Source organism: Haliotis rufescens, unplaced genomic scaffold (genome assembly GCF_023055435.1).
Source record: "Haliotis rufescens isolate VD_foot unplaced genomic scaffold, xgHalRufe1.0.p SCAF_13, whole genome shotgun sequence".
NCBI classification, from domain to species: Eukaryota; Metazoa; Mollusca; class Gastropoda; order Lepetellida; family Haliotidae; genus Haliotis; species Haliotis rufescens.
In genome coordinates, this window is record NW_025963813.1 from 34,532,431 (window position 1) to 34,547,604 (window position 15,174).

Consider the following 15,174-nt stretch of genomic DNA (forward strand, 5'->3'; position numbering starts at 1 on the left):
TTGTTTCCCATAGATGTAGCAGGGATACGCAGATAAACACAGTGGCCGAACATCCGCATTTAAAAGAGTGAGAAATATGACAATCGGAATTAAGAGAAAAGGTACAGCTGATTGCCTTGATAATTGTGAGAATATGCAGGAAATATCAAAACTTGTCCGACATTTCCGAGGTCGGATTCTATTCAGGGAGTGATCATTATTAATATTTGGGTAAAAATGTTTAAAGCTTGTACTGTTTTATCAACCTCCTTAAAGAGGCTGTACATAGCGTTGGTGTCTCATGTAAGAAATAAATGTCTCGGTGTTTATCCTACAATGAAACATTGCAGTGTTTTTGTTGTACGATTGACAACCCCATTCGTCGCTTACTACTTAATTACAAGTGTTTCAGACATAATAATTATAAGGTCCATCAGCTGAAGATTCTGGTGTAGAAAAGGGCTTCAGCAACCCATGCTTACTGTAAAAGGTGACTATGCTTGTCGTAAAAGGCGACTAACGGGATCGGGAGGTCACGACAGGCTCGCTGACTGTGTTGATGAATGTCATCGATCCCAATTGCGTGGATCGATGATCATTATATTAAACACTGGATTGTCTGGTCAGGACTCGATTATTACAGACAGATCATATACTAGTAGCTGGAATATTGCTGAGTGCGGCGTTAAACTACAAACCAACCAAACAACCAACCAACCAAACATCAGCTGAATGTGGTAGGAAGGTCAAGGGATAAGCCTGTACAAATTGCATTTTTTCAGATTACACAGGGAAACCACGGCATCCATCAAACTACACAATCTGTGGAATCACGGTCGCCTCCGTCGAGTACACGTGGGGTAAAAGCGTACATGGGGGAAGTGGAAGTCGACTTGGTCGGGGCACGCATGGTCAAGTCGTTAAAGGCAGACACGCGTTAGAATGTCATACACGCATTGATTACGTTTCTTGTTTTGTCAGCACCGTACCCATGCTCGTGGGTTTCACGAAGTGGTAAACATCTTGGACCTGCATGACTTCGGGCTTTCGCCACACTGTCAGACCGTGCTATCACACAAACAGTGTTACAAACTCACTCACTCACTCGAATTCGTTGAATAAAGGAAATGTAAGTTTAATGAATTAGGGTAAACGTCTACAATACTCACCTCCACGGAATATTTGAGTTGGGCAGAGTCACCCACACTGGTTGACACCTTGTTCTTCTTGGCCCCGGAAGCGTGTTTCTTAACCGGATGTGACGAGTCAGACTTCGACGTGTTCACGGTTCCACGCGTGTGCTCAACCTACACGGGAGAAACATGCTTCAATACACATGCAGTAACACACGTCTGTCACTCTCAAGTAGGACCCGTGAGGTTAGAATCGGTCTTCAGAAACCCATACTTGTTGTAAGAGGCCACTTACAGGATCGGGTAGTCAGGCTCGCTGACTTGGTTAATGCATGTCATGTCGCTATTGCGTGGGTCGATGCTCATGATGTCAATTACTGGATTGTCTGGTCCAGTCTCGATTATTTACAGACCGCCGTCATACAGCTCGAATAATGCTGGGTGCGGCGTTAAACAACAAACAGACACTATAAGCATCAGGAAACAATGATAGACTTCATTGAAACCATGAAGGCAATGTATCTTCACGTTAGGTATTCTGACATACATAGGTGCCGATAGCTGCCTGCTATCACAGGTAGACGTACCTATAAGTATGGCTACACCTGCCTGGCCAGAATGGCCGATTACAAAATGTAATATTGGATGTACGGGAGTTTAACTTGAAACAGATGTTAAAACATGAGCTTACTTCATTGATAGGAAATGGTTATTAGCAACTTGGAATTGCTGCAGCGTGTTTGGCCCAGAAAAAGCCCCCCGGTTTTCGTGCTCCAATACATCACCTGTTCTCAACAAATTTATTGTACGCCTAGCGTACCCGTATGGATTCGAAACATCTAGATATGGAATTGACAACAGAAGTAGTCATACACGGATTTTACTTTCTTCTTGAAGTAATCGTTTTGAGGGAGTTCAATGAAGGAGACAAGTTTGTTTGTTGTTTAACGCCGCACTCAGCAATATTCTAGCTACTAGTATATGGCCTGTCTGTAATAATCGAGTCTGGACCAGACAGTCCAGTGATTGACACCATGAGCATCGATCATTGGAATACGATGACATGCATCAACCAAGTCAGGTAGCCTGACCACCCGATCCCATTAGTCGCCATTTACAAGCACGGGACTGTAAGACCATAAACTCTTACACCTAACAGCTGAAGAGCAATATGTCACCTGAGGACTCACCTCATCACAGGCAGAGTTGACGAATGCTGTTTTAGTTTCGGACACGTCTGGAGCTTCCCCTGCAATGCGCCGCCACAACGTCGCCCACTTGAGACGTCTGCAACACAATATATTTGTGATTTATTTAATCTCTGATTGTCAGTGTAATGTGTAAGATGTTCATGTCCCTGCAGGGACTTACAAACTGACCTGGCCAATCTATCTGGCCTGGGATATATCTGAAAACAGTATTATCCTCAAAAATGCGGAAATTATAATTTGTCCACGGGTTTGACCAAACGAATAAATAGATCACCAGACATGCCGAGTGTTTTGAAATAATAATGTGCTGTTAGGAGGCAATCAATTTTAGGGGGTTACAGTTGGAGGGGTACCTATAAGTTACAGTTGGAGGGGTACCTGTGAGTGAGTGAGTGAGTGAGTGAGTGAGTGAGTGAGTGAGTGAGTGAGTGAGTGAGTGAGTTTAACGCCGCTTTTAACATTATTCCAGTTATATCCCGGCGTGTCAGCTTAATGTGGGAGGAAAGCCCGAAGTGATCATGATGCAGGTCTCAGACGTTTACCACTTCGGTGAAACCCACGAGCACGGGTATGGTGCTGACAAACCTAGAAACATAATCCGGCGAACCGGGATTCCAACCCACAATTATAGGTTTCTGGCGTGCCCAAGGGACGCAACTCTGCACAGCGAATGGTGCCTATTAATATCATGTGAGTTTCGGAATATCACCCATGGTCGAATGTGAGGAACGATCAACGCCACCGAAGTAACACATGAACTACATCTACGAGTTGGTAATTCCAGTTAGTAATGTTATATGGCAGTGCATCTTATTGTTTAAATTTGATTGTATCAATCACCAATCTCATTAAAATCAGATCTTAGTTCTCGCTACAGCTTAACAAAGATCTGAGGACATCCCATTACGGGTCACGTCAGACCGATCTTGGGCGAACTTTGACCGACCAATGGAATGACCAATCAGAAGGCAGCTTTCTCGTGCTTTACGGCACTAATTTAAAATTGGCGACTACGCTTCGAAACATATTTTGACAAATTCTCGATTACAAATTTGAAACCTGAACAAAAAAACATTCTGGAATGGCTAATAGATGGTCTAGTTGGTACGGATTCAGTCGTTAAACCCGTAACTATCTTGCGGAATACCCCGTGTTAAAGTTTTCGAGGTTGCATGATTAGAAATCACATTCCGACTGTCAATTTCATAATCTGGTAAGTGACGCTCTGATTTGTTGGATGAAATGTCGTTATCTAATGGGATGTCTTCAGATCTTTGTTTAGCAGTAGCGAGAACTAAGGTCTGATTTTAATGAGATTGATCAATCACTGGATTGTCTGGTCCAGTCTCGATTATTACAGACCGCCGCCATATAGTAGTAGCCGTCATATAGCTTGAATATTACTGACTGCGGCGTTAAACAACAAACAAACAAACAAACATATCATGCATAACTGACCCTCTTTTGACCATGAAGGAATACCAGGCCAGGAAAGAGATGACCGCTAGGAGTACCAGCGTTAGCACGACCAGTCCAATCATCCACGCCTCCAAGCCATCACAATTAGGGTCACTTTCTGGGCATGCGCAGTCATAGCTTCCGATACGGTCGTGGCACATGTAGGGCCAGACACAGGGGGAGGTTAAGCATTCATTGATATCAAGGTCACAGTTGGTGTTCGTCCAGCCCGGGGCGCAGTCACAGACGTAGTACTTGTGGAATCCCTCCGCTCGACGGTAGTCGGTGCACGTGTACTTGTCAGGGTTTTTACCTGTTTAAAATACAAGTTGTCAGTCAGACATATGTTGTTATATTTGAGGACGACAACTCAATTGTATTGTATGGTTTATTGAGTAGGCCACTGCCTTTCCTTGTCAAATGTTTTACATGTTCTAGTAAGTAAAGGTGTAAATTTCATTCTGTTTCTAGCAGTATAAGCGTCATAACATAGGTGGAGACACCGGCTATATTACGAAAAACAAATGGTGTCACTTTAGTAACATTAATGGGTTTTTTCAAATCGAAATGTATCGTTATTTAAATTATTTTCTCGAAATTTTAATTTTTTCTATTTGTTTCAGTTATTTTCTCGAAATTTCGAGCTTTTGAAATAAACTTGAAATAACGAGAAAATAATGGAAATTACGAAAATATTATCGAAACGAGTTAGAGAAAAAATAAAATATATTATTGCAAGAACGAGAAATTTCGAAATGAAATAAACATATATGCTACCATACAGGAGTACATTCAGTGAGCCCCGTGAAGATTCCGGGGTAGAATAGGTCTTCAGCAACCCATGCTTGCCGTAAAAGGTTTACTATGCTTGTCGTAAAAGGGGACAAACGGGATCGGGTGGTCAGGCTCGCTGACTTGGTTGAAACATGTCATCGATCCGAATTGCGTGGATCGATACTCATGATATCAATCACTGGATTGTCTGGTTCAGACTCGATTATTTACAGGCCGCCGTCATACAGCTGGAATATTGCTCAGTACGGCGTTAAGCAACAAACAAACCAACCAACCAGTAACCAACCAACCAGCATTCAGTGAGCTGAATTACAGTTGAGCCCTACATGGCAAGAGGTAACTGTGTTGTTTTCACTTCTTATCCCATTACTAATTTTACCGTAGATGCATATATATAAATCAATACAATTTCCCATCATTTGTTTGGAAGTACACACTACATGGTTGAGACAGAACATAAGGTGTAGACATACTCTTGCACTTAGCCTCGTTCTGACACGGCTGCTCCATGACAGCAAACTTGAGAGTGATGACGTCCGAGTATAGCCCTGTCTGATCCTGTACGTAGATCCGGGTCTCGTCAAAGCCGTAGAATTCTGTATCCGGCTCGTACCGGAAGATCCTGTAGATCCAGTTTACTGAGTCTGCGCCGTGGCCTGTTGTGACGACTGAACAAGGGAGGTCACTCTGGGGAGCGAATAAGATAAGGAATTAGTGGGTGTGTCTCGTTCCTGAGACATATCCAATGATGCTGAATACAATAATTGGTGATTTAATTATGTATTAAACATACCTACTCCTCATATATGACAGAAGATCAGTTATTCAATTTACTCAATGCAAAGTATTGGTCGCACCTGGACCTGTTCACCACGCGCAGTGCAATGACCCAAGATAAACAAATATTGTTGCCAGTGCAATTACGATTCATATGCATCGATTTTACAGAGGGTTTACAAACTATATTTGCCATAGGGATAGTACCTGTTTGAGAACACAAGCAACAAGGCAGTGATCAAACACAACAATCATAATCAATCCAATTGCGTGCATCGATGCTCATGATATCAATCACTGGATAGTCAGGTCCAGACTCAATTATGTACAGGCCGTCGTCATATAGCTGGACTATTGCTGAGTGCGGCGTAAAACATCAAACCAAACCAAACCAAATCATACACTGGTCACAGTTGGGTTGGTTGGTTGGTTTGTTGTTTAACGCCGCACTTAACAATATTCCACCTATATGACGGCGGTCTGTAAATAATCGAGTCTGGACCAGACAATCCAGTGATTAATATCATGAGCATCGATCCACGCAATTGGGATACGATGACATGCATCAACCAAGTGAGCGAGCCTGACCACCCGATCCCGTTAGTCGCCTTTTACGACAAGCATAGTCACCTTTTACGGAAAGCATGGGTTGCTGAAGACCTATTCTACCCCGGATCTTCACGGGTCTCACAGTTGGGAGATACCCATTAATTAAGTAGGTCCGGTAAGACTAGGCGTGATACCGATCACACTTCACTGACCTGTCTGGTGATTGGCACGTCTGCCAACTGGGAGTAAATCAGGGTATATATCGCAGATGTTTGGTTACTGTTTAAAAAAATATTCCAGATATATCTCGGCGGCATGAACATAGTTCAGTCTGAGCCAGACAAACCAGTGATTGATATTATGAGCACGATAACGCCGTCGGGATATGAGAGTCACCAGGTCACCAGGGCCCACTTGCGCAAAGCGATCTTAGCGCTAAGATGATCTTAACTCCCATACTTTAACATAGGCTTACAATAGTCTAAGCGCTAAGATCGTTTTGTGCATGTGGGCCCAGTTCTGACCAATGGATCAAATATAGTCGCGTGTTGCGACAACACATGGGATTTTGGAGATCTTTTCTAACCGAGGCCCCCACGTGCTTTGATTTGAGATACCCATGTGTGCAGGATGATCTGCTAGTAAACCCACCGAATGACTGCCAGAACAATCAGGCGACGTGGTTACGACATCGCCAACCGAGAGATATCCGTGTTCAGGTTGAGTGAAGTACAACGTCATATTGTCACCGTCGTCAACGTCGTAAGCTCCAAACACCCACGTGTACACCGTCGGGGAGGTGTCGTTCACTCTCTCTTGCTCCAACAAGGTCTAAAATAGAGGAACAAGTTCATCACATTTCGCCCAGCGATTGTGTGCAGCATTTAACTCCTCGCTCATTGCGTGTATGTAAGAATGTCTTTGAATAGGATTCACATCACAACGGTGACCTAACACTTATATATGATTTGGCAAATATATTTACATCGTAAACATTAGTAAACAAGAAAGCAAGTGAGCGTGGCTCACTAATACCCCCGACCCGCCTAGTGTGTCAGTAGTTTCAAATTAAATAGCGAGGGATAGGGTTAGGGTTTGAAAAATTCATAAAAAAATGGAAAATTAATCAAATCAATTTTTTTCTTTTGGCTGCAACCCTTCATATGACACAGATTATATGTACTAAGTTTGAGATGAATCCACTGAATAGTTTAAGAGAAATCGCGCGGACAATGTTTTCGGACGGACGTTAGGTTTTTTTCGAAAACTTCATTCAAAAAATGGAAAATTAATAAAATCATTTTTTTTCTTTTATCTGCACCCCTTCATATGACACAGATTACATGTACTAAGTTTGAGATGAATCCACTGAATAGTTTAGGAGGGTATAATTAGTGAAGTATTTTCAATTGCAACGTTCGTCCCCGACAGTACTTGGATGGGTGACCGATTGACTCCTGTGAGTTTCTAGGGGTTGGGTCCCACCCCACACTGAAGCACATGTTGCACAAGGTGTCTCCTTGGGCAAGTGACTTTGTTCAAAATGTGCCTCTGTTCACTCAACAGTGAGTGGGTACCCGGTAGGATGAGATGGTAATGTTACTGTTAAACTTCTAGCGCTTGGGTTGTATACTCCCTAGGGAGCTGAGATTGAAATCGAGTAAACACTGACTGGGTAAGTGTAACGCTTTGAGCATGCAGTGTGGAAATGCAGCCCACTATAAATGGTGTGTTATTTTTATAATACATGTTGCTTGCTTGTCTGTGCGTTTAACGCCGCACTCAGCAATATTCCAGCTATATGTCGGCGATCTGTAAATAATCAAGTCTGGACCAGACAATCCAGAGTCGGATATCAGGAACATCGATCAACGAAATTGGGATACGATGACATGCATCAACCAAGTCAGCGAGTCTGACCACCGGATCCCGTTAGCCGCGTCGACAAACACAGTCGTCTTTTACGGCAAGCAAGGGTTGCTGAGGAATACACACGACGTGGTACGAGGACACTAAGTCACCCAAACTGACCGCCCACCGCATTAAGTCTCATCTTACGACAAGACTTCCCAGTTCCTAAAGCAGATGTTCGAGAGATGTGCATGGTGTAAGCTACTTCATTAATTAACTTATGTGGTTTCAATCTCATATTGCTTTTAGTGTTTTAGGGGGCACGGGTGGACCAGTCGTCTAAGGCGCCGCGATTCGTTATGCAGAGTTGCGTCCGTTGGGCACGCCAGAAACCTATGATTGTGGGTTCCAATCCCGGTTCGCCCCGATTATGTTTCTAGGTTTGTCAGCACCATACCCGTGCTCGTGGCCATGGTTTCACCAAAACGTCTTAGACCTGCATCACTTCGGGCTTTCCTCCCACATTAACACACCGTGATATAACTCGAATACTGTTAAAAGCGGAGTTAAACCCAACTCACTCACTCACTGTGTGTTTTATTTCGATCACATAGGGCAGATTAACAATCTAATCCCTGTTACCAGTATTGGTTCCGTTGGGTCTGGGTTAAGGATATTTCTGTTGTCACTGGCAGCGAAGGCGGTGGGAGCATCGGCGACGGATACAACGATGATGGTGACGTTGACGGTGACTTCACTTGGGGGAACACCTTCTATGGGGACTTCATACAGCACAACGCCCAACTCCACAACACCATTAAAGTCAGGCGCAGGGGTGTACCTCAGTCTGAAACAAACATGACAACTTTTAAAATAATCAGTGTCTTTTGTTTTGTCCAGATTCATTATATTTTTTAGAATCTAGACCTTTGTACATACACACTTTCATGCCTATATATTAATATCAGTACAAATAAGATCTGAAATAAGTAGTATGTTAAGATTCATCAGAACATGAATAGTAAACACAAGATTGTGTATGTGTGGTTGTTGTTTTGTGTTTTGTGTTGTGTGTGTGTGTGTGTGTGTGTGTGTGTGTGTGTGTGTGTGTGTGTGTGTGTGTGTTTAGCGTAACGTTTGCTTAAGAATCATAAACTTCACGTACAGGCCATTTTCCGACAGGGTTAGATTGTCACGTATGTCATATTGGTTGATTCTGAACTTGATCTCATCCCCATCGCTGTCGGTCGCCTCCAGCATGTACATCATTGTGCCTGAAGCAACAACCAGTAGTATATTAGGTCTTTGGGAACGTATGTACAGGGCAACTCCAGCATGTACATCATTGTGCCTGAAGCAACAACCAGTAGTATATTAGGTCTTTGGAAACGTATGTACAGGACAACTCCAGCATGTACATCATTGTGCCTGAAGCAACAACCAGTAGTATATTAGGTCTTTGGGAACGTATGTACAGGACAACTCCAGCTTGTACAGCATTGTGCCTGAAGCAACAACCAGTAGTATATGAGGTCTTTGGGAACGCATGTACAGAACAACTCAATCTTGTACATCATTGTGCCTGAAGCAACAACCAGTAGTATATTAGGTCTTTGGGAACGTATGTACAGGACAACTCCAGCATGTACATCATTGTGCCTGAAGCAACAACCAGTAGTATATTTGGTCTTTGGGAACGTATGTACAGGACAACTCCAGCTTGTACATCACTGTGCCTGAAGCAACAACCAGTAGTATATTTGGTCTTTGGGAACGTATGTACAGGACAACTCCAGCTTGTACAGCATTGTGCCTGAAGCAACAACCAGTAGTATATTAGGTCTTTGGGAACGCATGTACAGAACAACTCCAGCATGTACATCATTGCGCCTGAGGCAACAACCAGTAGTATATTAGGTCTTTGGGAACGTATGTACAGAACAACTCCAGCTTGTACATCAGTGTGCCTGAAGCAACAACCAGTAGTATATTAGGTCTTTGGGAACGTATGTACAGAACAACTCCAGCTTGTACATCAGTGTGCCTGAAGCAACAACCAGTAGTATATTAGGTCTTTGGGAACGTATGTACAGAACAACTCCAGCTTGTACATCATTGTGCCTGAAGCAACAACCAGTAGTATATTAGGTCTTTGGGAACGTATGTACAGAACAACTCCAGCTTGTACATCACTGTGCCTGAAGCAACAACCAGTAGTATATTAGGTCTTTGGGAATGCATGTACAGGACAACTCCAACTTGTACATCATTGTATTTGAAACAGTAATCTATGCTAAAAGTCACAAACAAGGACTTATCAGTACATCTACTTCTTTGATGACCAAGAGTAAGAGTGGGGTGTATAAACACAGTCAGTAATATTCCAACTATATCACGGCCTCTGTAACTAATCGAATATCATTAGAGCAGACATCAGTGGTTGATGGCATGACAAACAATAATACAGGGCAGACACTTGGTCCTCCTCCTTCGGATACACAGGGGGGCGGTCGGGTAGCCTAGTGGTTAAAGCGTTCGCTCGTCACGCCGAACACTCGGCTTCGATTCCCGACACGGGTACAATGTATGAACCCAATTTCAGGTGTCCCCGGCCGTGGTATTGCTGGAATGTTGATAAATGCGACGTAGGATCATACTCAATCAATCGGATATACATGAGGTACTTGGGACATATCTCACTCCGGAACCCCCAAATACCCCAATTCCAATATACCTTGATCTTCATCCATTTCCAAGAGGGAATGCCCAGTAATGCGTGGGCCGTCGTTTGGTATTTTGATCAGAACTGGAGTGATGAGAAACTGAGTAGCTTGGCTGAAATAGGTTGATGCAGAGGCTGACCGCCGGCGTCTCGTTGCTTGGTTACCGCTCCTTGTGTCACATACCTGTACATAAACACAAACACGTCAGACTTCCAGGTGTATTGCATGTCTAGTGAGTGATTTGGGATCAGAGTTGGATGGTTGTTTGTTGCTTAACGCCGCACTCAGCAATATTACAGCTATAAACAACGACGGCGGTATGTAAATAATCTGGACCAGACAATCCAGTGATTGACATCATGACAATCGATTCACCAAATTGGGATACGATGACATGCATCAACCAAGACAGCGAGCCCGACCAAGCCGATCCCATTAGCCGCCTCTTACGACAAGCATACTCGCCTTTTACGGAAGCATGGGTTGGGGTTAGAGAGAGAGAGTTTGGCTTTTTAACGTGCGCTTTCCGTATTTCGCACACGAGCCCACCAGGCCAATTAGTAGTTTTGCCAAGGAGGGTACGTCCGAAAAGGAAGGGCAACCTGGGTGACTTAAGGGTTGCTTATTTAATTTTGGGGAAATTTGGAATTTTGAAGAATGCCGTGCTATAGGTGGAGAACTTGGGATTAAACGTTAGAACAGTATTTACGTTATATTGCTGCTTGACACCTTTCTCTCGTATGCAGGTCACAGGGATCCATTTTTAGGTCATAGAGTTGTAACCCCCTTATCAAACCAAGAACATGGGCATGGAGGTGACACACCAAGGGCCATTATGAGGTCAGGTATTTGGTTTTCGTAATCGACCTGAGATTTGCGGCGCCAAACAGTTGAGACAACTGATTCATCCCTGTCATGGCCAGAATTTGATTTTACAACTCATTACCCGTGCCCCGTCCACAAAGCGATCGGGGCGGTCGGGTAGCCTAGTGGTTAAAGCGTTCGCTCGTCACGCCGAAGACCCGGGTTCGATTCCCGACATGGGTACAATGTGTGAAGCCCATTTCTGGTATCCCCCGCCGTGATATTGCTGGAATATTGCTAAAAGCGTCGTAAAACCAAACTCACTCACTCACTCACTCACTCACAAAGCGATCGTAAGCCTATGTTAAAGTAAGGTAGTTACTTAGCGCTAAGATCGCTTTGCGGAACAGGGCCCTGGAATGTCCTGTCAAATGACATCTTATATTGTAACTGTTGAGTGCAAGTGGTTCTAAAACCTTCGGGCGCCCGGGTGGCCCAGTCGTCTAAGGCGCCGTGATTCGCCGTGCAGAGTTGCGTCCCTTGGGCACGCCATCAACCTATGATTGTGGGTTCGAATCCCGGTTCGCCCTGATTATGTTTCTAGGTTTGTCAGCACCATACACGTGCTCTAGGGTTTCACCGAAGTGGTAAACGTCCGAGACCTGCATCACTTCGGGCTTTCCTCCCACATTAAGCTGACACGCCGTGATATAACTGGAATACTGTTAAAGCGGCGTTTAACCCAACTCACTCACTCACTCACTCACTCTAAAACCTACAAAACTAAATACACTAGACACTGAAAGGGTCCTCATGCTCGCGTAGAAGCCCAGTAGTGATATAAAGGCTTGACACATTACAGACATGTCTAACTCATGAAGCAGTACTATTGGGACATATTACTTTTACTTTGATGACGGAGGATTCCGAATCCTCAGCTTCAGTGTTGGGTTCTGATGTGCATGTCTGACTGCTGTCATGCCACAGTTGTGTATCTGAATAAAACAAGAATGAGACCACATTTTCATTTTATGTAAAAAAATTGGAAACATGTTTTAATGTTCTTCCGTCCACTGTTGAAGTGACCCGTGAAGATCCGGGGTAGAATAGGTCTTCAGCAACCCATAATGCCGTAAAAGGCGACCATGCTTGTCGTAAGAGGCGACTAACGGGATCGGGTGGTCAGGCTCGCTGACTTGGTTGATGCATGTCATCGATCCCAATTGCGTGGATCGATGCTCATGATGTCAATCACTGCATTGTCTGGTCCAGACTCGATTATTTACAGACCGACGTCATATAGCTGGAATATTGGTAAGTGCGGCGTTAAACAACAAATATACAAACCAACCAACCACTGTGGAAGTAGCCAGGGTGTGGAGGTGAAAGTTTGAGTATGTTTGACGGCCTCCCCAGCAATACTGCCGGCCTCGGGATCAGGGGCCACACTTTCTAAAAGCATTGGCATGTTCACCTCAAGGTGAGATATCCTGTGGTAGAGCGTCCGCCTGGAGAGCGGAAGGTCCGGGGATGGTTCCCCGGCCGCGTCATACCAAAAGACGTTAAAAGATGATACTTGTTGTTACCCTGTCTGGCATGCAGGTCAGTCTCTGGACATCATGTCTCACGTGTTTGAACATATGCCCTACTGGTATACATTAGATATTGACAAGTTACACATTTCCATTGATATCTGGAAGGAATTACAGAATACGTTATACCTTATAGGCTAATACAACACATACCGGTTTGTTTATTTGTTGTTTAACGCCGCAATCTGCAATATTCAAGCTATGTGACGGCGGTCTGTAATTAATCGAGTCTGGACTAGACAATCCAGTGATTGACATCGTGAGCATCGATCTACGCAATTGGGATACGATGACATGCATCAACCAAGTCAGCGAGTCTGACCACCCAATCCCGTTAGTCGCCTCTTACGACAGCATAGTCGCATTTTACGGCAAGCATGGGTTTCTGAAGACTTATTGTAACCCGGATCTTCACAGGTCAACCTATAATAGTCCAAGTCTACAAGTGGGAGCTACCATCAATGACACTGGGCTTCGGAAACAGAGTCGTGGTCTGCCAAGATCATCATTAATCTCAAATGTACTTAAACGATACTGCTGTGACACTGGTGATCAGTGTTATATATGAGGAGAGGTGAAATGGGGTTCACGTCTCGTTCAAGATTATTGCACAAACATAGCAACGTCCACGCGCGTGTGTGTTTGTGTAGCAGCTTGTACTTATCCGTACTAATACCGATCTTATAGTGCTAGCCCTCTGAGATACCATGCCGCAGTTTAACATGAATACCCAACTCAGACACAGTATACTGACTCCGAGCCGACCAGTCCTTGCCTTAGCTCCTTAATACCCGTAAAGATCCGGGGTAGAATAGGTCTTCAGCAACCCATACTTGCCGTAAAAGGTGACTCTGCTTGTCGTAAAAGGCTACTAACGGGATCGGGTGGTCAGGCTCGCTGACGCATGTCATCGTATCCCAATTCCGTGGATCGATGCTCATGATATTAATCACTGGATTATCTGGTCCAGACTCGATTATTTACAGACCGCCGTCATATAGCTGGAATATTGCTTAGTGCGGCGTTAAACAACAAACAAACAAACAAACTTATGCCGAGCGCCAGACAGGGTAACAACAAGTACCATCTTTTGACGTCTTTTGGTTTGATGGGGGCGGGTATCGAACCCACGACCTTCCGCTCTCTGGGTAGACTTGTTAATGTGAGGTGTCTACGAGGAAGTTAAGTTTGTCGAACCTACCAGGGTTCCAATGGAGAAGTTTGTATTTCCTCTCCATGTCATGTTTGTCATAGGGGAACTTGACGGTGAGTGGTCCCGTCATAGTAAGGCCGCCGACGCTGGTAACGGAGAACGAGATGTCGTTGTGGGAGTAGTTTATTCTCTTCCTGAGAACTCTGTCCAGGAATGCCGGGTCTGCTGCTGTCGTTGCAGGGTCCGTCATGTACGGGACAAACTCAGTGGACGCGTCCGATCTGTAATCTTTTTCCAGATCTTCCCGGTTAAGAGTTGTTACAACTACTGACTGTCCGGCTTTTAGACCTGGCGTGAACAGAAATACATATGAGGTGAGGTGAAATGGGGTTTAACGTCGCGTCCAAGATTATTGCACTTATATAGCGACGTGCATATACGTGTGTGTGTTTGTGTGGCTGCTTGTACTAGTGCGGACTGATGCCGATTTATAGCGCTAGCTCACTGAAATACCATGCCGCAGTTTAACATGAATACCCCACTCAATGCCGAGCGCCAGACAGGGTAACAACAAGTACCAGCTTTTAACGTCTTTTGGTATGACGCGGTCGGGGATCGAACCCCTACCTTCCGCTCTCCGGGCGGACGCTCTACCACAAGACCACGGAGGCGGTCCGGATAGAACACTGATATGAGTATAATATTAGTTTAATGTGAGAAGAAAGCCCAGGGAGAGAAAAAACCAATTGATGAAAAAAAGGAGCGCGTAATGTGTTGACAGACTTGTTATGTGGAACGGAATATTATGTAATGCTATGTGTATTTTATGTGATGCATTTGTGTGACTTCAAGCGTCAAATAGTAATTTCACTATTAATGTAGAAATACAGATAATTGAAACTGCAATACACACTAATCCCCACAAAACAAAAAATAATCTATTAAAAAAAATAAAATAAAAAAATATTACGATTATCTTTAGAAGCAACAATCAATATCGACTTATTCTCAATATGGCAAATATGGAGTGTGAGTGAGTGATTTTGGTTTTTACGCCGCTTTGAGCAATATTCCAGCAATATCACGGCGGGGGACACCAGAAATAGGCTTCACACATTGTACCCATGTCGGGATTCGAACCCGGGTCTT

General features: G+C 44.1%; 1 protein-coding gene across 1 annotated transcript in view; it reads right to left on the bottom strand.

Moving 5' to 3' along the window:
• LOC124151537 overlaps positions 1 to 15,174 on the bottom strand; it is a 50,011-nt gene that overhangs the window by 2,084 nt on the left and 32,753 nt on the right. Inside the window, exons 23-32 of the mRNA XM_048394461.1 lie at positions 14,074 to 14,373; positions 12,184 to 12,275; positions 10,488 to 10,659; positions 8,919 to 9,027; positions 8,396 to 8,600; positions 6,554 to 6,733; positions 5,050 to 5,263; positions 3,782 to 4,094; positions 2,303 to 2,399; positions 1,149 to 1,286 (exon numbers count right to left, since the gene is read on the bottom strand). Of these exons, the coding sequence (XP_048250418.1) occupies positions 1,149 to 1,286; positions 2,303 to 2,399; positions 3,782 to 4,094; positions 5,050 to 5,263; positions 6,554 to 6,733; positions 8,396 to 8,600; positions 8,919 to 9,027; positions 10,488 to 10,659; positions 12,184 to 12,275; positions 14,074 to 14,373 (1,820 nt within the window). The remainder of the gene's footprint in view (positions 1 to 1,148; positions 1,287 to 2,302; positions 2,400 to 3,781; positions 4,095 to 5,049; positions 5,264 to 6,553; positions 6,734 to 8,395; positions 8,601 to 8,918; positions 9,028 to 10,487; positions 10,660 to 12,183; positions 12,276 to 14,073; positions 14,374 to 15,174) is intronic.